The sequence below is a fragment of the Terrapene carolina genome, unplaced genomic scaffold (assembly GCF_002925995.2).
Source record: "Terrapene carolina triunguis isolate 2854851 unplaced genomic scaffold, T_m_triunguis-2.0 Scaffold95, whole genome shotgun sequence".
Lineage (NCBI taxonomy): Eukaryota > Metazoa > Chordata > Testudines > Emydidae > Terrapene > Terrapene triunguis.
This window is the reverse complement of record NW_020664446.1, coordinates 28,705,569-28,731,795: the sequence shown is the minus strand read 5'-3', so window position 1 is coordinate 28,731,795 and position 26,227 is coordinate 28,705,569. Positions and strand designations below refer to the sequence as shown.

General features: G+C 39.1%; 1 protein-coding gene across 1 annotated transcript in view; it reads right to left on the bottom strand.

Annotated features, from left to right (window-relative positions):
• The window catches only part of LOC112109443 (gamma-aminobutyric acid receptor subunit pi-like), a 52,768-nt gene that overhangs the window by 15,108 nt on the left and 11,433 nt on the right, over nucleotides 1-26,227 (bottom strand). The window contains exons 3-6 of the mRNA XM_024203962.1: nucleotides 15,395-15,462; nucleotides 13,662-13,879; nucleotides 11,553-11,635; nucleotides 7,219-7,356 (exon numbers count right to left, since the gene is read on the bottom strand). Coding sequence (XP_024059730.1) covers nucleotides 7,219-7,356; nucleotides 11,553-11,635; nucleotides 13,662-13,879; nucleotides 15,395-15,462 — 507 coding nt within the window. The remainder of the gene's footprint in view (nucleotides 1-7,218; nucleotides 7,357-11,552; nucleotides 11,636-13,661; nucleotides 13,880-15,394; nucleotides 15,463-26,227) is intronic.

Genomic DNA, 26,227 nt, shown 5'->3' with positions numbered 1-26,227 from the left:
CAGCCCATTAGTTCCGAGAACATGTCCTCCCGTATCCTCTTCTTCCTACGCCTAAACTGCGCTAGCCTCTGGGAGTGTGATGCCAGGCTAGGTTGTGAGACAGTCGCAGCTGTGGCTGTGGGAATGGGAAAAAGGGAGTGAATTCCTCAGAAAGATAAATGTAGTTGTGAACAAAGAACATAGTCTTTCTCTGTGAACAAGACCATGCACAGCACCTATCACATGCGCACTCAGGACAAGGTCGAATTTTCGGCCTTCGCATTCAGTGCCTGGGGTCTTGCACTGCAGATCTGAGAAGCGGGGCAGGACACCGGAATTTGTGTAGCAGGCAGACATGGTAAGCCGTAGACTTGTGGCTGCTTAAAACTTCAATAGTAGCACTGGCCTCCTTTCACATTGAAAGCAATGCCAGTCCCTGCTGCCAGCAATCCGGCAAGCATGAACTCTGCCCCTGTCCCACCCCCTCGCGGCTGTCCCAGGGAAAGATCCCTGTATGCTGCCCCTCTCCCGCCTCCACCGCGTGGCTGTAAACCGGCGGTTACAGTTCTGTAAAGGAACGGGCAAACAGTCCCAATACTAACATTCCCCTACCTAATTCAAAGCAGGTCACCATGAGCGACATCACCCTGATGAGGATCTCAGACACTGATAAAGAAAGAATGCTTCGGGAAAGCCTGCAAAGACCAGGGCCGTATGCCGCCATGCTCTGCAGGGCAATGATCCCGGAGTACTTGCTTGTCTCCTGGCACGGAAATGTCTGCTACTACGGAGGACCCAATAAGGCCGCTCTCCCCAGGAACCTGATGCAAAGGCTTTCCAATTACCTCCAGGAGAGCTTCGTGGAGATGTCCATTGAGGATTTCAGCTCTATCCCCGGACATATAGACCGCATTTTACTGTAGCTGCACTGGCAGGGACTAAACAGTAGAGCGGCTTGGGCAGAACAATCATGCTAAACCGGACATTGTTAGATTTTTTTTGAATAGTTGCACTGCCCAGGACTGAAACGTTAAGCGCCTAGGGCAAACTAATCATGAGAAACCCATTGTTGTTATTGTTAATATTCCTGTTCTGTTAAAAATAAATGTTTAGATGTTTAAAACACTTACTGGCTGATCCTTCCCCTGATTCTGTCTCCGGGTTAACGGCTGGGGACGGTTGGTAGGGGATCTCTGTAAGGGTGATGAAGAGATCCTGGCTGTCGGGGAAATCAGCGTTGCAAGCGCTGTCGACTGCCTCGTTCTCCTCATCTCCTTCCTCATCTTCCCCGTCCGCTAACATGTCCGAGGAACCGGCCATTGACAATATCCCATCCTCAGAGTCCACGGTCACTGGTGGGGTAGTGGTGGCGGCCGCACCTAGGATGGAATGCAGTGCCTCGTAGAAACGGGATGTCTGGGGCTGGGATCCAGAGCGTCCGTTTGCCTCTTTGGTCTTCTGGTAGCCTTGTCTCAGCTCCTTGATTTTCACGCGGCACTGTGTTGCATCCCGGCTGTATCCTCTCTCTGCCATGGCTTTAGAGATCTTCTCATAGATCTTTGCATTCCGTCTTTTGGAGCGCAGCTCGGAAAGCACGGACTCATCGCCCCACACAGCGATCAGATCCAAGACTTCCCGATCAGTCCATGCTGGGGCCCTCTTTCTAGTCTGAGATTGCACGGCCATCTCTGCTGGAGAGCTCTGCATCGTTGCTAGTGCTGCTGAGCTCGCCACGATGTCCAAACAGGAAATGAGATTCAAACTGCCCAGACAGGAAAAGGAATTCAAATTTTCCCGGGGCTTTTCCTGTGTGGCTGGTCAGAGCATCCGAGCTCGGACTGCTGTCCAGAGCGTCAACAGAGTGGTGCACTGTGGGATAGCTCCCGGAGCTATTAGCGTCGATTTCCATCCACACCTAGCCTAATTCGACATGGCCATGTCGAATTTAGCGCTACTCCCCTCGTTGGGGAGGAGTACAGAAATCGAATTTAAGAGACCTCTATGTCGAACTAAATAGCTTCGTGGTGTGGACGGGTGCAGGATTAATTCGATGTAACGGCGCTAAATTTGACATAAACGCCTAGTGTAGACCAGGCCTGAGTGTAAGGAGATCTGGCTTACCCCATTTTATAATTTGTCTCTGAATTTGGCTTTTGGAGTCCAAAGCCATACACTAGTCTCCAACAGTGATTCTGATTCTTCAAAGAGACATCACTATCATAACCATGGTTTTATCAATATGGAATGTCACTGCACCACATGAGAAATATACCTAAGATTAAATAAACAGGTTTCCTTCTCAAGCTAAAACATTTATCTTTGGCAGTTGATAATCATCCTGTATATCCAATTGTATAATAACGTTCTGGTCTATAACTGAAATCCTTACTGTACGTACTTCTGGCTGATGAGGACCTGCCACATAGAACAACTTCTCCCACATCTCTGCCTCCAACAATCAGTGGCAGTGGGAGGAGCTTGTAGAGGGAACCATACTGCAGGGATGCTGCTTTTAGCTTTCTGCATTCCCTTTCTCATTTCTGCTCAGTGTAAGTGGAGGGGAGCATTTGGCCCATGGCTATTTCCTGTATTCTTTCTGGTGAAATTTACTCTAGATAACTTTATAAAGAGCTACACAGAGCTCTTTATATAAGATGCACTTTTGTTATCCCATGCAATTCCACAAAGAAGTGTGCATTCAGGCACAAAGAGCACAATCTGCTCTCCCCCATGAAATATGTATACTAACCCCTTGGGTGTCAGTTAAGATGTATGGTGTACATCCTGCACAAAGGCATTAATATGGCTTTAGCCGTGCATCCCTTGTTTCTCCTCTTGTGCCTTATAAGGTGTTGCTTTTTGCTTAAATGAGGGCACAAGGAGAAGAGTTAAATAACATTTGAAAGGGTGCCTCAAACATAGCTGACTACAGAAAATTGTACCTTGCAGTATATGACCAAAATGTGCTATTACTGTTTAGAATGAAGATCACCCTTCTTGAATAAATGAAATTGGAGAAGGAGTAGTTTCTCCATTCCTCTTCCTGGCTACTAGGTTGTGGGACTGCAGTGCAGCTCCTCTATGGCTGTTGTTCCAGCTATTGTCCAGAATAGCAATCACTACTGCTCTGTATCTCCTATGCAGAGTTTCTGGTCCTTTTGATGTGCATAATACATGGATCTGCTCTCAAGCCTCTCATTTAACAGTGAGCATGTGTTTGTTGTACTTTCCCCCTGCAAGGCATGTAATAAGTCCAGAGACTTCCCTCCTCCTATGCCATCCACTGCCACTCTATCCATGGTTCCCCAGAGACCCTCTCTGGCCTTAAATAGTACCTACCAAAAGTTTTGCACTGCCTCTCTGCACCAAGTAGACTCAATGATGATTTTCATTCCAAACCGAAGAACGTAATTGTAGAGAAATACAGCTCCTGTTTATCTAGACATTGTTACTTTGGAGTTCTGTTTTAAGAGGAATACTGAATACGCTGTGGTCTACATTTTCAAACACGTCCACTCACTTTGGATGTCTGTCCAGCCTGAGACACGCAGGGCCTGCTTTTCAGAGGTGCTCAGCATCTATATTTCCTATTGAAGCCCATTGGAATTGTAGGTGGTCAGCCTATCTGTAAAGTTAGGCCCTATGTGTCTCAGGCCGAGCCCTCAATGTTGAAGCCACCCTAAGTTAATGGACAATGGAAAGTGGAGGCCTTTGACTTCCCCCCCCCACATCATTACATATGTAGTTTGGCTATGCTGAGGTATGGTTGCAAGATGCTTTCACATTTAGTTTAACTGTGCTGTTGTTGAGATCTGCATGGATCTTTTACAAAGTTCTTTCTTTAGTAGGCAGTCTACTGGATCATAAGAAGCAGTATGGTGTGGAAATACTAAGGTCCAGGTTAGAAAGAGCCTGGCTTTCCCCACATTGACTTCCTCCTCCTGGGCAACCCCAGACACCTATACTGCCAGCTGAAAGACATCATCCTCTTCACAGCAGTGGCATGGGCCTGTATCTCCAATGGAGCAACAAGAGCATTCACTCTTTCAGTGGTTAGTCAAAGTGAGAACAGCCACAGCAATGGGAGAGAGCACACATCTAGCTCACTCAGTGGAGAGACCTAATAATTGTTGCTTCCCCTGTGGCCACCAATGCCTCAGCTTTGCCTTCTGCCCTGTTCATATGTGGGCATTGGATGTTAGGATTGCAGGACCAGGTACAGACTCCTGGGCTGATTCTGTAGGTGCAACTGGCTGTAGTCCGTAACTGATGTAGATTTGTGTGAATATTCTATTAAACACGTGCTTGTGCATCCTAACCCTCAACATCCCATCTCCCCACCCAAACCAGCTAATGATAGCTGAACATGGTACTTATGTGAAATTTCAGATGTACCTATCTTAACATTTTAAAGCAGAATTGGATTTCTTCACCAGCTTCAACTATCTCTACTATAGTTTTAAACAATTTTACATTTTACAATTTCATTCCTTGTGTTTTCTAGATGAGGAAGGACAGCTGGTATATGGGTACAGTAGGTATCAAACTAGCATTCTCTTCTATGCCTTTGTTTGTTATTCTGTGAATGTAAGAAATGTCTCTAGTCAATTAAAAGAATATACTATCTAAATTAGAATAATAAAACCAGATTATGTTAAAAAGGCTAGAAATATAAATCCACCCTTCAGGTCTGATCTGGCAAACATTTCCACACATGCTTAACTTTACTCACATGACGATGCTCACAGAACTCAGTGAGCCTATTCACATCCTTAAAGGTAAGTATGTGCATGTTTGCAGATTGGGGACTTTAGTTAAGCTAAGTATTGACCAAAAATCTAGTAAGTGACTGTAGCTCAGAATTTTCCTATTTCCAAAATTAAGCTACACTCTACTCAGAAAAGTAAGTGGCAATGCTATTAACGTGCTCTTGGACTGGTTTATGTAATTTGCTTTTGTTGCTTGATGTACAAATTGTTTTCTGATACTTCATATTTTGCCACCCTTTTTCCTTCTCTTGGGGAAAGCTTTTTGTGTGACAGGCTTATAGATTTATCTCCTCCTTAACTGCAAGATTCTAATCTCAGTTTTGCCAATGACTGTCTCGGTTTATCATTTGTAAGAAGAATTATACACTGCTTTTTGCCTAGTCTCACAGAAGCCTTTAAGGCACAAATAATATTTATAAGATACTTTCAAATATATGTTTGTAAAAAGCTAAATAATTATTAACTTTGGTTTCTGTGTGCTCTTTTTATTAATACTGTGTATATGCATCTACAATAATTCTTTTTGCCTCTAATTTTTTTCATAGAGGATAGAGAATACATTGCAGTGCTTCCATGAAACATTGTAGGAAAACTGAACAGCCTCTGTATATAACACCATATTCATAAAGGCTTAAAAGAGAATTAAGAGGGTTATGGTATTATTTCATCAGCTTTGCTGTTAGAAATGTACTGCACAGAAGAACAATGCTGTGTTCTTAAACAGAAGAATCCCAAGTACAATTAGGTATGGGAAATTCTAATAAATTTAAGCTGTATTTGTTAAAGTTAAGTAAAATAGACTTTGACTTTGCAAATGTGTTTAATGTTCTACAGCTAGCCCTGAAACCAGGGGGAGAGGGTCCACAAGAGATGTGACTGTGCCTCTAGCTGCATTTCACTTAAGTGGGAAACTGCCCCTATTCCATTTGAGGAAAAACAATGGAATCCATTTTGCTCTTCTGATACAGTTTGGATCCTCCCTACATGCGATAGGGGAAGGTGGTAAGTATTAAACAGATTTTTTTTTTTTGAACGGTGAGCAGGTCCTGCTTCGCTTCTGGGCAGAACAGCACTAAAGGATTATTCTCCTTTGACTGAGCCTGATGTGGTTTAGCTAGGGGCTGTGGAAGGGAGGAAGAGAAACAGATGCCAGTTATATAAGTAGTAAGACTCTTTGTGATCATGAAGCCTGCTATTCTGTGTTTCATCTGTATTTTTATATCCATTTAGAGGACTTTGATACTTTAACCTGAGTTAATATTTCAGGTTAGATCATAGTGTTTCCTTCTGTGCTGTGTTATTCAAGAATAAAATCCCAACAATGCAGTAGAGGAAAGAAGTTGCAATTTGTGTGCAACTGAGGGTCAGGAAAGCATACACCAGAGTCCTGAATTACAATATAAATGAGTGCATTAGGAGGCCTTACATAAAGAAAATCCTTATGGTTGGCATGGTAGTTTGTGCATAAGACAAATAGTATTTAATATGTATCATAAAATAGGAATAAAGAAGAGTCATCGAATAACTCAAGGAGGATAAAGCATGTTTGATAGCTCTTCTTCCCTTTGAAAGATCCTTTGGCATCTCCAGAACAGCCACCATAACTTATACAGTCAAAACGTCAAATCTCACAGCTAAAGAAATATTTTCCACAGTTTTGTTCTATGATGAATCAGAGTTGCAGAAGTCCTATGGAACTTCTTATATGATAATTATAGTACCCTAGATATCTTAGGTAGGGTAACTCACAGTTTTGCTTATTCAGGGATCTGCTTATCAAGGTTTGACTGAAACTGCCAAAACCAAATAGCTGTGGTTTAACTCACAAGACCTAGTGGCAAAGTCTGCATTTCTTGTAAGTTGTACAAGACTTTAACACTGTGGGATAAATATTGGTTTATGTTTTCAGAAGTGACTAGTGATTTTTCGCTTGCCCAATTAAAGAAACCTGAAAGATATCTGATTTTCAGAGGCCAAATTATTTAAGGTGTCTTAAGTTGAGCACTCAAAATCACTAGTTGCTTTTGAAAATTTAGATGCTTATCTTTTAGAATTCCCTGTCATGTGAATGTTTCACTTTACAACCTCATTGTTACATTAAACACTTTTCCTCCTTCTCTCTCTTCCCCATGTATTCTGTATAGCATACAACATAAGCTTCAGCTAAGAGCTGCATGAGCAGAACTTTGCCTGAAATTAGCTTCTTCAAATTGTATGCGACTTTCCGAGATGTTACCACAGAAGTCCAATAACTGTAAACATTTGAACAATTGAGTGCATTTTCTAAGAGGCTACAAATTCCCTAAAGAATATCATACAAGCTATATAGCTTACATGAATGAAATTGGATGAGATTTTTCATTTTTGCAAATACTAAAAGAAAGGCAAATTGTTTAGTTCCTTCACGCCGTTGTACTTTCAGCCCCATATTCTGAACTTCAAGAGGAAAGTTTTCAAAGGGAGTTCCTACCTGTTTCATAGACTGCTTCAGATACTGAAGTAAAATGATCTTCTACTGTATATTGTGCCAACCGGAGTGTCTCCAAGCCTCGAACTGAATCATTTCCTCTGGTCCAGTAAAACTGGACATCATTGATATTATAGCCCCCTGTAATTATAGACAAACCAACCAGTGAACTTTTTTGTTAAATATAATAAATAGTTTGTGTAGAACATGTTTGTCTATGATCTTTTACCATTTGAAAAAAAAAAAGTAAAATTGGATTATAAATAATGCAATTGTATGACAAAATTTGAAAATTTAATCTGAGTGCCTGGTCTCAAAAGAAATACTATAGGTGGTGTAGAAAAATAAAAGCTGGTATAAACTGAGAAATAAAAGGATGTGTTGTATAGGACATTTAAAGGCAAAGCCCGTCAAGTCCGACAGGAAGAGGGAAAATTGCTGGAGCTTGGAAATGCAGAGCTTATAACCTACATATGCTATAACACGGAGACTTCTTTACAGGCCTACTGGTTGTGCATGCTTTAGGGAAGGCTTCTCTTAACCGGCATAGATGACTGGCACCCAAGGTGGGAGAAGTATGTAACAGGCAGCAATTGTGCTGTGTATACATTAATCAGTACATGGCTTATACATCGATAAAACACCTTTGAAGAGTATTTTACATTAAATTAGAGGGTGGCCAGTTTATACATTAATATATATGGTCCAGTTGAGAGTATATTGATGTAGGTATTAAGAGCAAGCATTTGAATATCTATTTTTGTTTACATAGATCGATCATTTTTGCATTTGACAGACACTGAGTCTCATTGTTGCTCATTCTGCTGCCCTGTGGAATAACTCAATTCCAATTCACTGCAAAGTGACGTTCACACTGATGTCCAAAATAGCTTTGAGTCACTTCAGAAATGCAGATGTTCATAATTCCAGGTTTCATCTAACTTTATGAACTGGCAGTGGATAAAAACAATTCTTGAAGCCTGAGAAAGTTGTGAGCAAGCACACTACAGAAAGGAGGCTTTTATTTTCTTTAATAGTCCCCATTTTTTTGGAAAGGCAAATAGTTCTATCTGAGCAATTCACAGATTTAGAGCATATTTTGGTATCAAAATATTAATCGTATCCATTACCATTTATGAAGAACTTTGGGAGGGAGGGGGTCCTTCATGACTATCTGCAAATTACATTTTGCATAGAAATATTACATTGTTTCCCCACGCTAATGTTATTCTTAGAGTATGGGCATGAGTTTTGTATATCACAGCATGTTAGAGGAAGTTTGTATTGACAAAAGCTTTGAAACTGATAGGAACAAAACCACATGATTTTTCTTTAATGGGTATTCTCTTGTCTCTTTAAATGACATTGAGTGGGAGGAGCTAACTTTTACATCCATACTAATGCCTCAATCCTGCAGACGTCTCAGGTTCTTTATGAGCTGTAAGTAGTCCCAAACAAGTTAATAGGATACTCACAATGCATAAAGTTAATCACATGAGTAAGTCTTTGCAGGAACTTTTCCAGACCTAAAGGTTTTCAGAATCTCATAAGTAGATTTCCTTTCTCCTCAGAGTCTATGTTTTTTCCCTGATTCTCAAGAATAAGTGCAGGACCTTCACTGAACAGAAGTTGAAGAGCAAATTCAAAAAGGAAATAACTGTTCAAAGGTAGGTCTAAAAGATTAATAACTATTTGCAAGTGAGATAGAGGCCTGTGTGGAAACATAGTAATGTGATTGGATACTTGCAGTGTCGAGAAGGATTGAAATGGTAAACTCTTTGGGGCAAGGTCTGTCTCTTACTATGTGCCTGTACAGTGTGTAACACAACAAGGCCTCAATTGGGGTTGAGGCTTCTAGATGCTGCAGTAATATTAATAATAATTAATACTTTCATAGTCAATTGAAAATTGATTTTCTGGGAGATAAGTGACTGAGAAATTTCTCATTGTGGAATTATTAAAACTGGTTGGAAGTATTTATGATTTCTACCAAAAAAAACAGTTCTTGTTGATATTTTTGTTACCATTTTTCAATCAGCTCTTATAATTAAATAGCAACATTACAAATGAAGGTAAGGTGTTTCATTACATAAGCCACTATAGCAATGTCCTCATATAATCATTATCTTGTAGTGTTATTTAAGTGTTTATGTTTATAATAGTTTAACCAAAATTCCTAACATTTTATTTTAGTTCAAATATTTGCTTTATACTATAAATGTTATATATGTGTATAATACCCAGCAACCATATTTACAAGTGAACAGTATCTAGAGAAGTAAAATATTCTTCTTCTGCAAGTCAGTGTTGCTTATCCAATAGGAAAACTAACACTATTAATCTGTAACTCCCCAAAAAATAATTGTTAAAGTGCTTTTAACAAAAAAGTGACTACCACTGCTAAAGGCTGTTAATAATCTTTTTCATTCGCACTCTGTGTTCTTGGCTATTTTTCCAGAAACTAAAGAAGAATGCCATGGGAGCAGTTTAGATTATATTACCGTGTTTTCCCTTTAGTCAGGAGATACTTGTGGGTTGTCTAAAATAACAGATGGAATCATTCTAAAAATCTGAGTTTTCAATTAGACAGGGAATTCCTCTATTTTTCCCCTTGTCAAATACATTTTAAGTTCCTGAGGGAACTACAGAAACTGCTGAACGACTCATTAGGCAATGTCGTTGATGTAAGTACATCATTCTGTTTTTGACTTAACAATATGTTCTCTCTGTCCCTTTTTTTTTTTTTTTTTTAAAAAATATCACTGCTAACTAGTCCTTCTGATTGTGGCCTCCATAATACTTCCACTGACTTTAGTGGGAATCTTACTCTTCTGTGAGTAAGCCTTGCAGGATAAAACCCTTAAATGGCAACATAATATTAAATTTTACAGCATCTTCTTGATGGAAATTACCCATAGAATAATTTGCAAAATGAATATGTGATGTGCTGTTGTTTTGCAGAAAAGAAGTGGTAAAAATGGGAAAATACTGCAAAAAAAATTCCACAAGTATTTCCTCAAATTTGAAAGTCTTTGATTCAATTGTGCTCTTGCCCCTTTTTGCGTTCACTTTCAATGAACAATTGTTCAATTGAGTTTTACTTGCATGAATAGTGGTAGAAAACTAGTTTTATTCTTGCATAGTCAAGTACTCATGGATATTACATATTACACTTGTGCAAGTATTCACATGTAAAGTGGTATATTTTAATGTAGGATTTAGATCTTAGTCTTCCCAGTGATGACTCTCTCTCCATCCCCACGGCTCTGGCATGGAGACCATTAAAGAAGCCACACAAGGATCTGTCCACAGCCTTTACCGATAGAACTATAGATGCAATTACTTTGCTTTAATGTGAGAGAGAAAATTAAATTTGAACTCTGTCCCAGCCAATAAGCTTAATACTAACCTATTTTTTTTCTATGAATGATGCTTCAGGGATGTCTTGTGTGCCTAAATATTTAAAATTCCCTGACTGATTATCTGCTACTTCTCCCTTAGAAATTCAAGACCCCCAGAGGTTTCAAATCATCTTTCTGATTACAAGAGTTACACTCATCTGATCAGGGAACAGAAATAATAGCATGTTACATAAGTGACCAATCTTAGCTAATCAAAATAGATTGAGTTTGGAATATCAATTCTTGAATAGTCGCAACAAACTACTCATGATCAATTCACACAGATAAATTTGATGTGGGAACTATAGGATGGCTGTAGCAAAGAAAAAAAGAAGCAACTAAACTGATGAAATAGTGACTGCAGATCCTTTGCTCAGCTCTACTGAAAAGATCATCTGCTTGCAGAACTAAGTCTATGGAGTTCTGCATGTGGTGGAATGGAGAATCAGGTTCATAGTCTTTTATGTTTCTCTTTATTCTTAGACCTTGTCTACACTGAGAAGGTAATTCAATCTAAATTATGATAGTTAAGTTACATAAATTATAAAACTTAAGTTGACGTAGCTTAGCTCGATTTACAGCGGTGTCCACACCAGGCTTTATCGAGAAGAGACACTCTCCCATCGACTTATCACGTCTTCACCAGACCTGCTAAATCTACGCCACTGCATTGATCACAGCAGCGCTGATTTAGCCCATAGTGAAGACAAGCCCTTAGTGTTTCAGTGTTCTGGGGCTGGATTTTCAAATTATCCTAAAATAGAGAGGCACCCAAATCCCATTGAAATTCAGTAGCAGTTGGTCACCCAATTCTCACTAGTCTTCTTTGTAAATCCTGGCCCTCTTTGATAATGTTATACATTATCTAGCAGCCCTTAAAATAGATCACAAATATTGTCCTAACGATATAAAAGTAGCGGTAATAAAGTCTCTTACAGCTTTCCAGTTGCAAGGTACATGTCTGCTTGTCCATAGGGTATTTGGTCAAATCCATACTACATGCAACAGTTGCAGTTATCCTTTAAAAACCGAAAGCAGATGGTTATTAACTATACATAATATTGTATGTACTATAATTAGAAATGGGTTGTCCTACTTTCTTCAACTAATATTTGTGGGCAAATACATATGCCTAGGAGAAGGTAACTGATGCTTTATGTAAACAAGGAACAATTGAGGTTAGGTTCAAACTATAAATAAAATATCTCGCACTTGTTATGTAAATCTTTGCTTTCTAAGTATCTATAGAAAAATAACAACAACTAAAAGTAATGGGCCATATCCTGTAATAATTTGTAATGTGCAATGATTGGAGTTGCCCAAGGTCTAATTGCTGAATTTAGTCGCTACATCTAAGCAAGCTGATTTACTTAGAAATCAATTAGTTAATATGTTAATTGCAGTGGCTTTTATTTTCATAGAATCAGAGTTAGAGGCTAGAAGTGACCATCGGATAATATAGGTTGATCTCCTGTATAACACAGGTCACGAACACCACCGAGCCATCCCTGCACTAACTTCATCAACTGAAATTAGATCCACAGGAGACTAAGCTACTGTGAACCACTGGCAGAGAACAGGAGGGACCAAGGTGCACCAAAGCTCAAGGCCCCTGCAATGTCAAAGACTTAATATTGATATTAATATCTACACGCAGCTGGTGCCAATGACTGCCCTGCCCCTTTACACTGCGGGGTGGGAGGAAGGGAGAAATATTTGGCTGATTGGCATGGCAGTCAGGTGCCTTCGTCCTACCCGCCGCCGAATTGCCGCCCCAGCAAGCGCGTGCCTGGGGTGGCAAGCCGCAGGGGGCAGCCTGCCGGTTGCTGTGAGGACAGCAGACAGGCAGTCTTCAGTAGCATGCCTGCGGGAGGTCCACCGGTCCCATGGCTTCGGCGGCAATTCGGCGGCAGGTAGGACAAAGGCGCGGGACCGGCAGATCACCCGCAGAAACGCCACTGAATCTGCGTGACCAGCGGATCGCCCGCAGGCGTGCCGCCGAAGGCCACCTGACTGCCATGCTTGGGGCGGCAAAAAACATAGACCCGTCCCTGACAATAACTGGATAAACAGCTTGGAAAGTACATAAAAAGAGGTATTCATTGAAGGAATGAACGGGGGATCGTTGGGGACTCCTATGCTTGGTAAGTCAGGGAGCCAATTCCTCATTCTAATAGCCTACCTTAACCCTCCTATGAGGGGGGTAGATGGTAAGGTCCCGGGCACTGGATTTGCTGGAGGGACCTGGATGGAAAAAGAGGGGGAGCTGGTGGAAGCCCCCCTGGGTATGGTCACATCCCAGCAATGGATTTGCTGATGGCACATAAGAACGGCCATACTGGGTTAGACCAAAGGTCCATCTAGCTCAATATCCTGTCTTCCAATAGTGGCCAATTCGCCGGAGGAAATGAACAGAACAGGTAATCATCAAGTGATCCATCCCCTGTCACCAATTCCCAGCTTCTGGCAAACAGAGGCTAGGGACACCATCCCTGCCCATCCAGGCTAATAGCCATTGATGGACCTATCCTCCATGAATTTATCTATTTCTTTTTTGAACCCGGTTATAGTCTTGGCCTTCACAACATCCTCTGGCAAGGAGTTCCACAGGTTGACTGTGCATTGTGTGAAAAAATACTTCTTTTTGTTTGTTTTAAACCTGCTGCCTATTAATTTCATTTGGTGACCCCTAATGACTCCTGACCCGGATGGAAAAAGAGAGGGAGCTGGTAAAAGCCCCCTGGGTAATTACATAGAATAAACATGTTACCTGCACTGTACACTTTTATCTGCCAGGTAGTCCCAGACATCTAATAATAAAGTTGCAGCCTGATTAAACCCATGTCAAATGTCTCCTGTCCTTCTTTCGGTATAGCCAGACAATACCTGCATTTATATAGAACTGCAAAAATATATCTATAGTAGATGTCTCCAAGCAGAAAAATTTCTAAACTTGGACCAGATTAAGACCAAATCATGCTAATCTGAATAATTTAAAATGTAAATAGAAATTATGTGTAAATATGGTTTATGAAGTATACATACCGTATGGCATAAAGGACTGTTCCATTGGGATATATTCTTATTAGACGATTTTCAACAGTGATATCATGAAGAAAAGATTTCTTTGAGTCTACTATGAAGGTGTCTGGTACCCAAAGCATTTCTACAAGACGACCATCTAAGCTTAAACTCTTATTACCCTCAAAACAAAGTCGTTCATCAGTCCATCGTTGTCTAAGAAATATGGTAGCTGTGTAATCCTGAAAGGAGATACAGAAAATGTCACAGTGATCAAACCAGTATTCTTCTGTTTTTCATAAGTAATTTGAGATAAATTTTGTCCTTTTTCTCCTCTCTTCAATGCATGGAAATAGAGTTATGGGTCACGCAAAACAGACTGTGACTCTGCAATTCTAATTCTTAATTATTGGCATTAAAGTAAGCAGTTTTACTAGCTTGCTTGCTGTTAAATTTTCCAGCATTTGAGAATTCTTGTCATTTGGTGTGTGGCTGACATAATGAATAAGTGTTGTCTCTAATGGATTTAGTCCCTTATGACTGAACAGACTCTAATAGCAAACATTATTGGCCAAACTCTCCACTGACATAGCTGGCTTCGTAAATCTATGGCCTTCAGGGTAATTTATGTAAATACTACAAACGTCTGTTTCCTCATGTAAACTACTAAACATTTTTATTTTAATATAGTTGTGCACATTCAAATGTATAAGGGTCAAGGAAGAAAGTGTAATTGGAAATCAAGGGAACTCAACCAATCAATAGCACAACTTACACCTTCAGAATGAGAAGGGTAACTTAATAATGCCAAAGACATCAAGGCTTTGCATTTCATCAAAGCTCGCCTTTAGTCTTGATTCAAATATGACATTTTACTTTGTATATCAGTCATGCCATTCATTAGCCACTTTTAAAATCAATGCTTGATTTTAACAAAGTTAATGCTTTTGCCATTATATTACATTATCTTTGCATTGTTTCTAACTCTTTTGAAATACTGATACATGTAAGGAAGTATGTAGTAATACAAAAAGGATATTGATATTTATTTTCTGTAGACAGATTCAAATCTTTAATGGTTAAGTGATAATACACAGCAATAAAAAGTTAGTTAAAAAGGTATATTTAATTTTAATTCTGATATTGAAAAAATTAGTAAGATCCTACCTTTGGACCCAAACTAACTCCTTTTGAAGTTAGAGTTTTGCCATTTACTCCAATGGGAGCAGGATTAGACCTTTAATATATAAAGTAAAAAGGTATACTCTATTTGTCTCCTTATTTTTTTCAACGTTTGTGGGTTTTTTGTAATGAAATACAGCTAGAATGAATGGTTGTTTGAGACACACGGTAAGAATAATAGTATGATTTCTGCTATGGTTAAATAGAAGGAGATTGGTTTCTAATGGTCCTATGTGGCTAGTTTTCTCAAATGCACAGGGACAGAAATGTCTCATTCAGGAGATAACTGCTGTTATGTATGTCATTCATTGGAATGGCAGAATATTGTGTAAAGTACACATCTAATTGCTGTTGATCTATGGGGGACATGATTTGCACTTGTACTTACAGAAGGCACAATCTTATCATAACATAACTACTTCGTGTTCTTTAAATATAAGGCTCCATTTCCTAATATCCAAGGCATGGTGTTGGTTGAACAAGAAGGAAAGCCATCTCAAAACTACACTACTGGGGTCTGTAAAACAACAGGCATTAACTTAGATAAGATAAAAAATATTACAAAGCTACTATACCATGTTTATTTCTGATATTGTATCAATGCTTGCTATATCCATACTCATTCCTACTGAGACAGGACCGTCTGAAAAAAATTGAAAATCAGAACATTGTTTAAAGTAATTGTATTTAAATATTCAGTTTTCATCATTTACAACAGACTACAAAATTATAGTAACTTAGATCTATATTTTAATTATTTAATGATACAATGATTTAATATATTTAGATCACAACTTTTGTTCTTTAGATCTTTATTTGCAAGGCTTTATAAAATGTTATGCTTTTTTAATTTCAATGAAAGCTGTGGGGAATACATGTTGCAATAAGGTGCTGAGGGTACTATTCCAACTGCACATCACACCCTTTTGCTTTCAGATGCACAGCCATGGAAAGAATTCTTCCAGTTACAGCAGCTGGTTCCTCAGATGTTAGTCAGCTATGGAGTTGCTTCTGGGTCTGTCACATGATTAATCTGCAGTTGGGCTATATGAGCTACCTTACATAGTGTCTATTTAAGAGATTACTGTCTATTCTGTGTCACTGTATCTTGACATCACTAATTGCTTTTTGATCATTAGCAATGAATCATTTGTGTAGTTGTGTATAATTATGGTAGAAAGCTAGTTGGTCATTCCATTCTTCCCCTAAAAATACTATAGCTTTAGTGAAGAACCCTTATACAACAATGTGATTAAGCACCTTAGAAATATATTAGTTAGACAGATGGAGATACAGTATTGTCATTGTTTCATAGTGATGTTTGTAGGGCTAGGCTTCTGATGCCCCAAAGGAGTCGAGATTTACATAGTGTGGAGAGAAGGTGACCAGTTGTGAACTGAAGTATTCAGAATTGTGAAGGGCTCCCATGAGAGCATAGTACACAATTGTCCTGGCTGAATGTGTGCATAATGATTAAAAAAAGAGAGCATCTACTAGGAAACCAACATTGAATATATGCACAGCTTTTTTAAAGTAATTATGAGAAGTTGAGCATATTTCACCTAGCAATAAGGGAAGGTTTAGATAAAATGTATCTACTTACAGTGGCCCTATGATGCTCCTTCAGCTCTTTGCAGTGCATTAATATCTCGTATATGCTACCAGAGTGACATATAGGGTCCGGAGCAGTCCCACTATCAAATATTTTGCGTAGCACTTAAAGTTACAATATATATGTTAGTACAATTGTAAATGTTTTCCTGGAGTAAGATCTGGATGGAATGGCAAGGTTCTATTTTCCAGCATCCTGTACTTTTAAGAGCTGGAACTCTGCTGAACAGGTGAGAGGAGACATGGCCCTGTTGAATAGGGTATGATCATGGCCAAGTTTGGTGCTCTTGGAAGACACTCCAGCGGTGGTTAGCTTGGGATTCTGTCAAAAATTTTAATACAATGCTCCAGTTTAAAGTAGCACACTGGTCTATTTTCCCTGTACATTGTACACTATATTTAGGGATGGAGGAATTGTTCCATTACTCAGACTAAACTTTTGAGGATCCAAGCAAATTTTGGAACTAAATTACTTGATTGAAGAGTTCTCGAATACATCACTGTTGTCTTATCTTCCTGGTTTCTATATTAACTTTCATCATCTTCAGCTCATGACAAGCCAGGAAGAGGGTAAGCTTTTACTATGTAAAATTTGCCACAAGAATTGTTCATGTTTATACCATTTCCCATTCTTTTCTCCTGTAAATTGTCATGAAAATGGATTTCATTATTAACATTGAACAAACCCTGCATAGTAATTTATACAAACCAGAATCTGCAAAGTCTAGTTATGGGATCTGGCAACCGAGTTGTCTTTGCTGCTTCTTCAAAACCTGGACTTTCATGAAATTCAATCCCTTTCCATCCAGGTTGCAACAGTGCCTACAGAAATTAGCCGACACTGACCATTCATGTGACAGAGCAATATGGCAGTTACAGTACTGTCAACCTCAAAAGTTCAAAAATCATGAATCAGACTTTGCAAATCATGATTTAAAAAAAAATGATTAAATCATAAATGCTATGATTTGCAATCTGGAATTACTCCAGGATCCATCCCTACATGGGTTAATAGCTGGGTCTGAAACCACAACTTTGTAATCTACAGCACAGACCATTTCCTCTTCAATGGTGAAAAGGACAGGAAATAAAGACTTGTCTATTAACAGCTGTTTTGTACGTCAACCGCTTATGATACAAAGCACGCCTTCTATTCTGAAAGGCTTTTAATATCATAGAAATGTATGGTTGGAAGGGGCCTCAAGAGTTAATTTATCCCATCCCCCTTGCTGTGGCAGCAGTAAGTATATTGAGACCATCCCTGGCAGATGTTTATCTAACCAGTTCTTAAAAACCTCCAATCCCCCAAAGTAATGATTAGTTTTAATAATTAATTATTTTTATATGTAACACGATCATGAAGGATACTTTTTAAAAATATAATTTATTCTTATTTAATGACATAATTAAGTTTTCCCATCCCTAGTTTCAATCTTGTACCATATTGTGAAAGAACATAAATTTGTTAATGATCATAGAGTTAGCTGAAACTGTTCAAACGTAATCCCTTTGGTACCCTCTGGACAAATGTATACTAACACATCCAGAATAGGATAAGCTATTTTGCACTGTCTGTTTTTGCAAGTGCCATAAGTTGACATCATCATGGCAAGTGAAGACTAATGATGCCAACTGAAAGAATATAAACTATGTGGGTAAAATATAAAATGGAAATTAAGTGCATGAAGAGGAATTTTGAAGAGTAATAGCCCTAAGATATAAAATAAACAAGTACTTTTTAAAATATATCAGAAGTGGGAAACCTGCAGGAGACTCTGTAGGTCTGTTGGCTACCAGGATGAAAAGGAAGCCATTAAGGCGGGTATGGATATTGCAGAAAAAGCTAATTGATTTGCTTGCCTCAGTGTATACCATAGAGGATATTAGTAGGATACTTACCGTGTACCTACTGTTTTCTGGTAATAAAGATGAGGTACTAACAGACTCTGAGACATAAAAAAAAAGTAATGGAACAAACTGATAAATTAAAACAACCCAAGTTACTATGATAGGATGGCACACATCCAAGAGTTGTGAAGGAACTTATGAATGAAAGGGCTGAGCCTCCTGTAAAAATATGCAATTTCTAGTTAAAATTGGCTATTGTCCAAGATTGCAGAAAATGTTAAACCTATTTTTAAAAGGTGCTAGGATGATCCGGGAAATTACAGACCAGTAAGATTTATTCTAGTACCAGGTGAATTGGCTGAACAAATTAAAAACAGAATTATAAAACAGCTAGGTGAATAACATGATTGGGACAAACCAGCACAGCTTCTGTAGAAGAGAACTGTGACTCTCTAAATGATTAAAGTTCTCTGATAATGTCAACAAAAGAGTGGACTAAGATGAATGTGTTGACATAATTTGGATTTTCAAAAAGATTAATAAATTGTCAAATAAGTTGTCCATTTTCAGCACAGCAAAAGGTTAACTGTGGCATGTGTCAAGGTTCCATTAGGACCAGTGTTTATTATATTTAGTAATGATTTGGGAAAGGGTTAAACAGTGGGATAGTAAATTTGCAGATGACACACAATTATTCAGATTAGTCAAGACTCAAAAAATCAGACCTTTCAAGAGATTTAACAAAAATGAGTGAATGGGCAGAATGATGACAGATTAAATTCAGTGCTGACAAACACAAGTGATGCCCAAAGGAATTCCTGTTCAATGTGTAGTGGTATACTAACACAACAACAGCAACCACATTGCTATGATGAATAAGGAATGGGATAGATGATAATACTGGAAATAATATAATGCTATTATATGAATCAATCCTATAACTTCAACTGGAATGTGGTGTTAAATTCTGGTCTGTCTTTCTCAAAAAACAGAGAGCAGAAATAGTGGGGTTCAGAGCAGGAAGAGTGAAAATGAACAGAGGCATGGAAATATTTCCTTATAAAGAAAAATTGAAAAGAATAATACTGTTTCATTTAGAAACAGAATGAATAAGAGGGGACATGTTAGAATTATACAAAATAATGAATGGTATAAAGAGGATAAATTATGCATTCCTTGTTTTCGCATTATGAGAAAGGATACATAGGAATGATTCAATTATATTGACAGCAAATTTCCAACTGATATATGAAGATATTTTTATAGAAAATATAATTTGTGTGTGGGACTCATTGCCCCAAGTTATCATTGAGATTAAGAGCTTTGTAGGATTAAAAAAAGGAATGGATATTTATATTGATGAGAATATTCACAGTTACATATAGAATGTTGTGTGTTTGGGGAGGGAGGCTATAAATCAACAGTCCTTAGAAAATAACGGACAGAGGTTAGGACAAAATTTCTACAAGAAAGTTATTCCATAAATATCCACTAAAGAGTTCCTCTAACTTTCTTCTGAAGCATCTTTTACTAGCACTATCTGAGACAGGACACTGGATTAACTGGAATGCTGGACTGATCTGATATGGCAGATTCCTATGTTCTTATGTGCTTTGCAAGCAGCATTAGCAAATACAGTAACTCCTCACTTAATGTTGTAGTTATGTTCCTGAAAAATGTGACTTTAAGCGAAACAATGTTAAGCGAATCCAATTTCCCCATAAGAATTAATGTAAAAGGGGGGGGTTAGGTTCCAGGGCAGCTTCCCCTACTCTGCAAGCACCAGGGACGGGGGGCTCAACCCTCAGCCCGCCGACTCCACCCCTTCCCCCAAGCCCCCACCTTTGACCCGCCTCTTCTCCCCCCCATCTCCTCCCCCTTTCCTTTGCACGCTGCATCCTGGCTCCTCCCCCCTTCCTTCCCTCCCTTCTAAACGCCTCAAGCCAGCTGATTGCTGCATTCGGGAGGTGGGGGGGGGGAGGCACGCCGAGTCCTCGCGCCTCCCTCCTGCCCGGGGCAATCAGCTGGCTTGCGGCGTTTAGGAGGCAGGAGGGAGTGGGGAGGAGTGATGACTTGGCGCAGGCTCCCCCTCCCACCCCCCCTGCCTCCTGCCCGGGGCAATCAGCTGGCTTGCGGCGTTCGGGAGGCAGGAGAGGGAGGGGGAGCCTGCGCGCTGAGTCCACACTCCTCCCCGTTCCCTTCTGCCTCCTAAATGCCGCAAGCCAGCTGATTGCCGCGAGCAGGAGGTGGGGGGAGGAGGGGGAAGGTGCTGATCCGCGGGGTCTGCCGGAGGGCGGGAGGCGCTGGGGGAGGGGGGGGGGACTGTGGAGAAAGCAGGCAGCCAAACAACGTAAGAGTGGAGCATTGCACAACTTTAAATGAGTATGTTCCCTAATTGATCATCAACGAAACAACGTTAAGCTGATGACTTTAACTGAGGCGTTACTGTATGTGTACAACCCCAGCTCAAAATAATTTACATTCGTAAAGTCACATATTCTGTTCTTTATTACTGCAATAGCTATTGCTGGGAATCTATTCATAGCCCCTGGTCAAAGAGAGTGAGTGTCCTAACTGTGGTGCTGTGTGCACAAATCTAGTTAACATGCATTGTTATTTTTGCATCTAACTTTCAATAACTGTGTTAAAAATTTATCCCTCAGGACAGTTTTGTAAAAGCTCTAATTATGGTCAGTGTTTCAGCTGATACATCCAGCCATGATGTTATGATGATATAGTGCACACACCATGCTTCAGCAATACAGGCATCTTGTTTAGTGGGATTGCATTTAGCCTGATGTAATTCTATATTTGCCGACAGGAGATACATTTTAACCTCATTTAATTTTTAGGGCAGGCCTCTGGGCCCCCTATCCTCTTCCTGCTATTGTCACTGCATTATGAGGAAATGCACACTGATCCTTGTGGAGCAGCAAGGAGCACTGCAGAGTACATTGTTGCACTGTGCAAGCAGGATGGCTCAAGGAACGTCTTTTTGGCTCTTAGCACTCCATGCTTTCTCTCTCCAGTCCAACCCCAGCCACGCTACACTAATAAAGTCAGATTTGTCATTAACAATCATTACTTTTGCTACATTTTTGCATAAAATGCAAGATCCAGAAATATAAATGTAAACTAATTATTACTGTGATTAGCCATTCTTACTTTGAACAGGGGATGGACTTATGCAATAAAAATTACTGTCCACAAGGAAACAATAGTTATTTCTCATGTATAAAACTTTTACTAGCCAAAGGCAGAGTGAATAAGCACTTTGAAAGCTTCAAGATTGTGTATATTAGAGAAATTAGAATATATAAATGCACAATAGAATTCTCTCTAAAGAGTGTCTAATTGAGGAACATTACATGTTATTGACATCTACATGTAGATAGTGTTGCTCTCTAGCCCAAGAAGGCCAATTGGATTGTGGTGACAAATGAAGAGAAAGAAACAATTCTGAGGGAGCAGATGTCTTAAGTTTTTTATATCTACTTTATAATAATGTAAATAAGTTGCATATTTGGCTTTTCTTTGGAAAGAAGACAGACAAGAGGAAGTGGAAAGAAGAAATCAGACGATGATGAACTAAACAGAAAGTTTTGAGACTCCCCTCACTTAGGACAGATTTATGAAAAACTTTGAGAGTGAGACTATCCCTGCCTAAAAATATTTTTAAGTACACCTCTTTGTAGGAAGAGGGGATAAAATACTCACCCTAGTTTAGACTGTGGCTAACTTCAACACAGAGATTTGGGAGTCCCAACTTTTAACCCAAATTTGAATTGGAGAGTGGGCATGGGGTTTTGGGCTGTCTGTCTGGAATACTGGTGACTGGAGGAGAAGAGGGATATAAGAGTGTGAATTTAGTGTAAAATTGTTAAGCATGTTAAATAGGAAATGCAGTATTTTTTTTAAAAATAATTGTATTAGCACTCAAATAAATTAGCCTAATTAGTAGGGCTGTCAATTAATCGCAGTTAATTCATGCAATTAACTCAGAAAAATGAATCGCAATTAAAAAATTAATCATGATTAATTGCAGTTTTAATCGCACTGTTAAACAATAGAATACCTAATGAAATGTATTAAATATTTTTGGATGTTTTTCTACATTTTCAAATATATTTATTTCAGTTACAACACAGAATACAAGGTGTACAGTGCTCACTTTATATTATTATTTTTATTACAAATATTTGCACTGTAAAAATGATAAAAGAAATAGTATCTTTCAATTCACCTTATACAAGTACTGTAGTGCAATCCCTTTATTGTGAAAGCGCTACTTACAAATGTAGATTTATTTTTTGTTACTTAACTGCATTCAAAAACAAAACAATGTAAAACTTTAGAGCCTACATGTCCACTCAGTCCTACTTCTTGTTCAGCCAATCACTAAGAGAAATAAGTTTGTTTACATTTATGGGAGATAATGCTGTCTGCTTCTTATTTACAATGTCACCTGAAAGAACGGGTGTTTGCATGGCACTTTTGTAGCTGGCATTGCAAGGTATTTACATGCCAGATATGCTAAACATTCGTATGCCCCTTTGTGCTTTGGCATTCTAGAAAACATGCTTCCATGCTAACAACACTCGTTAAAAAAATAATGCATTAATTAAATTTATGACTGAACTCCTTGGGGGGAGAATTGTGTTTCCTGCTGTTTTAACCACATTCTGCCATATATTTCGTCTTATAGCAGACCCGGATGATGACCCAGCACATGTTGTTTGTTTTAAGAAAACTTTCACTGCAAAATGCAAAGAAGGTACCAAAGCTGGTAAAGATAGCTACAGCACTTGACCCAAGGCTTAAGAATCTGATGTGCCTTCCAAAATCTGAGAGTGATGAGGTATGGAGCATGCTTTCAGAAGTCTTAAAAACGCAACACTCTAATGCAGAAACTACAGAACCCAAACCACCAAAAAAGAAAATCAACCTTCTGCTGGTGGCATCTGACTCAGATGATGAAAATAAACATGCATCAGTCTGCACTGCTTTGGATCATTATCTAGCAGAAGCCATCATCAGCATGGACACCAGTCCTCTGGAATGGTTGTTGAAGCATGAAGGGACATATGAATCTTTAGCGCATCTGGCATGTAAATATATTGCGACGCCAGCTATAACAGTGCCATACGAATGCCTGTTTTCACTTTCAGATGACATTGTAAACAAGAAATGGGCAGTATTATCTCCCGCAAATGTCAACAAACTTGTTTGTCTGAGTGACTGGCTGTATGAGAAGTAGGCATGAGTGGACTTTCTAGGCTCTAAAGTTTTTTATATTAGTTTATTTTTGAATGCAGCTATTTTTTGTACATAATTCTACATTTGTAAATTTGTCATTAATTTTTATTAATCATGGGATTAATCACAATTAATTGTTTTAATCGCTTGACAGCCCTAATAATTAGAAAAAAAAGAATATTCAGATTCACACAAGACATAGTAGTAATTTGAAGTGTTGTTGTAACCATGTTGGTCCCAGGCTATTAGAAAGACAAGGTGGGTGAGGTAATATCTTTTATTGGACTGACTTCTGTTGGTGAGAAAGGCAAGCTTTTGAGCTTTTCTTAAGATCTAATTTGACTTTTTGGTGTCCAGTTCCTTTAAGAACTACAAGAAAAACTATGCAGACGGGTATGAAGGTTAAAATTTTCAAAAGCCCCAATGTGATTTGGGAGCCTAAGGCCCATTTTCAAAAGCACTTAGCACAGGACTTTCAAAAGTGCCTAAGCAGGTTAGATGCCTACTTTTAATAGTAGGTAGGTAATTTTGGAAATCCCCCTATTAGGAGTGTGTCTCATTGAAACTTAATGGAACTTAGTGTGACGGGTTGGATCACAGAAACCCCCTTGGGAGCTGCCACCCGATGTGCCAAGACTACCCCTGCTTCTGTTTTCCCTGCCAGCTCAGGACTCCAGCGCCCTGTCTTGCTGAGTCAGACACTCCTGTCTGACTCCAACACAGACCAAGGGTCTGAATCACTTGTCCCAAAACTGCAAGTTTACCCAAAAACAGCTCACAGGAGTGTGCTTGTCTTTAGCACTCAGATGCCCAACTCCCAATGGGGTCTAAACCCAGATAAATCCGTTTTACCCTGCATAAAGCTTATGCAGGGCAAACTCATAAGTTGTTCGCCCTCTATAACACAGATAGAGAGATATGCACAGCTGTTTGCTCCCCCAGGTATTAATACATACTCTGAGTAAATTGCTAAATAAAAAGTGATTTTATTAAATACAGACAGTAGGATTTAAGTGGTTCCAAGTAGTAACAGATAGAACAAAGTAAGTCACAAGCAAAATAAAATAAAATGCGCAAATCTATGCCTAATCAAACTAAATACAGATAATCTCACCCTCAGAGATGCTTCAGTAAGTTTTTCTCAGACTGGACACCTTCCAGGCCTGGGCACAATTCTTTCCCCTGGTACAGCTTTTGTTCCAGCTTAGGTGTTATCTAGGGGCTTCTCCATGATGGCTCCTCTCTCCCTCTCTTCTGTTCCACCCCTTTATATATCTTTTGCATAAGGCGGGAACCCTTTGTCTCTCTGGGTTTCCACCCCCCCTCACTGGAAAAGCACCAGGTTAAAGATGGATTCCAGTTCAGGTGACATGATCACATGTCACTGCAAGACTTCATTACTCACTTGCCAGCACACACGTATACAGGAAGACTCACAGGTAAACACAGTCATCTGCAGACAATGGTCCTTGTTAATGGGAGTCATCAAGATTCCAAACCATCATTAATGGCCCACACTTTACATAATTACAATAGGCCCTCAGAGTTATGTTTTATATTTCTAGTTTTAGATACAAGAGTAGTACATTTCTACAAATAGGATGATCACACTCAGTAGATTATGAGCTTTGTAATGATACCTTACAAGAGACCTTTTGCATGAAGCATATCCCAATTACATTATAGTCACTTATCAAATTTTTATAAAACTATCCCAGTTACATTATATTCACTTATTATCATGTTTTTATAAAACCATATAGACTGCACAACATCACACTTAGGCTTCTAAATCACTTAGGGCTGTTGAAAATTTTACCCAAAGTCGCTATGTTAGAGCATGTGCACCAGCTGACACAGACTTTAGTAAAGTGTCTACTAGTTAGTTACAAAGCTAAAGAAAATGATAATTTCACAAAAAATATGGTTTTAAGGTTGAGAGTGGCCTTTAAACATGGGCTTTTTCTTTCCCATCTGGAGGCAGCCATCATGTTCTTGGAGAAGGATAATCTAGTTGTTAGGGCACGAGCCTAGAACTTGGGAGACCCTAGTTTAATTCCCTACTCTCTCATAGACATCCTGTTGGACCTCAGGCAAGTCACTCTGTTCCTCAGTTCCTCATCTGTAAAATGGAGATAATACTTTAATACCTCACAGGGATGTTGTGAGTATAAATACAAGGGTTGGCAAGAAGTCAGTTTACCATCAAATAGTCCAGCAAGAATGCCTTGATGTAGGTGGCAGCCTACCTTTTTGATTGCATCATGGTGCCATCTGTTAGCTAGCCTACTTAAAAGTCTTGATCAGTCACTTGAATACATGCTAATGCCACCTGTTGGGGAAAAGGTGAACTACTTGATTGGCTAATCTTCAAGAAAATATATTGTATGTATACCTTTTATCTGTATACCAGGCAATCAATGTATATGGTGGTTTACAAAGCAAATTAAACAAGTTAAGAGACAGGGTCCCTGCCCTGACAAGTTTACAATATAAACTGACTAGACAAACATACAGAAATTAACTCAGAAGGGAGTGGGGGAAGGAGAGGAGAATTCACAGTCATTAATTATGAAAAGTAAGATACACAGAGGAGTCATTCTACATTAGGGAATTCGATTTTTCTGTAATATTATCACCCCACTCCCATCCTTTGAATTCATTCTGACTTGACTGATGAACTGATGCAAAAG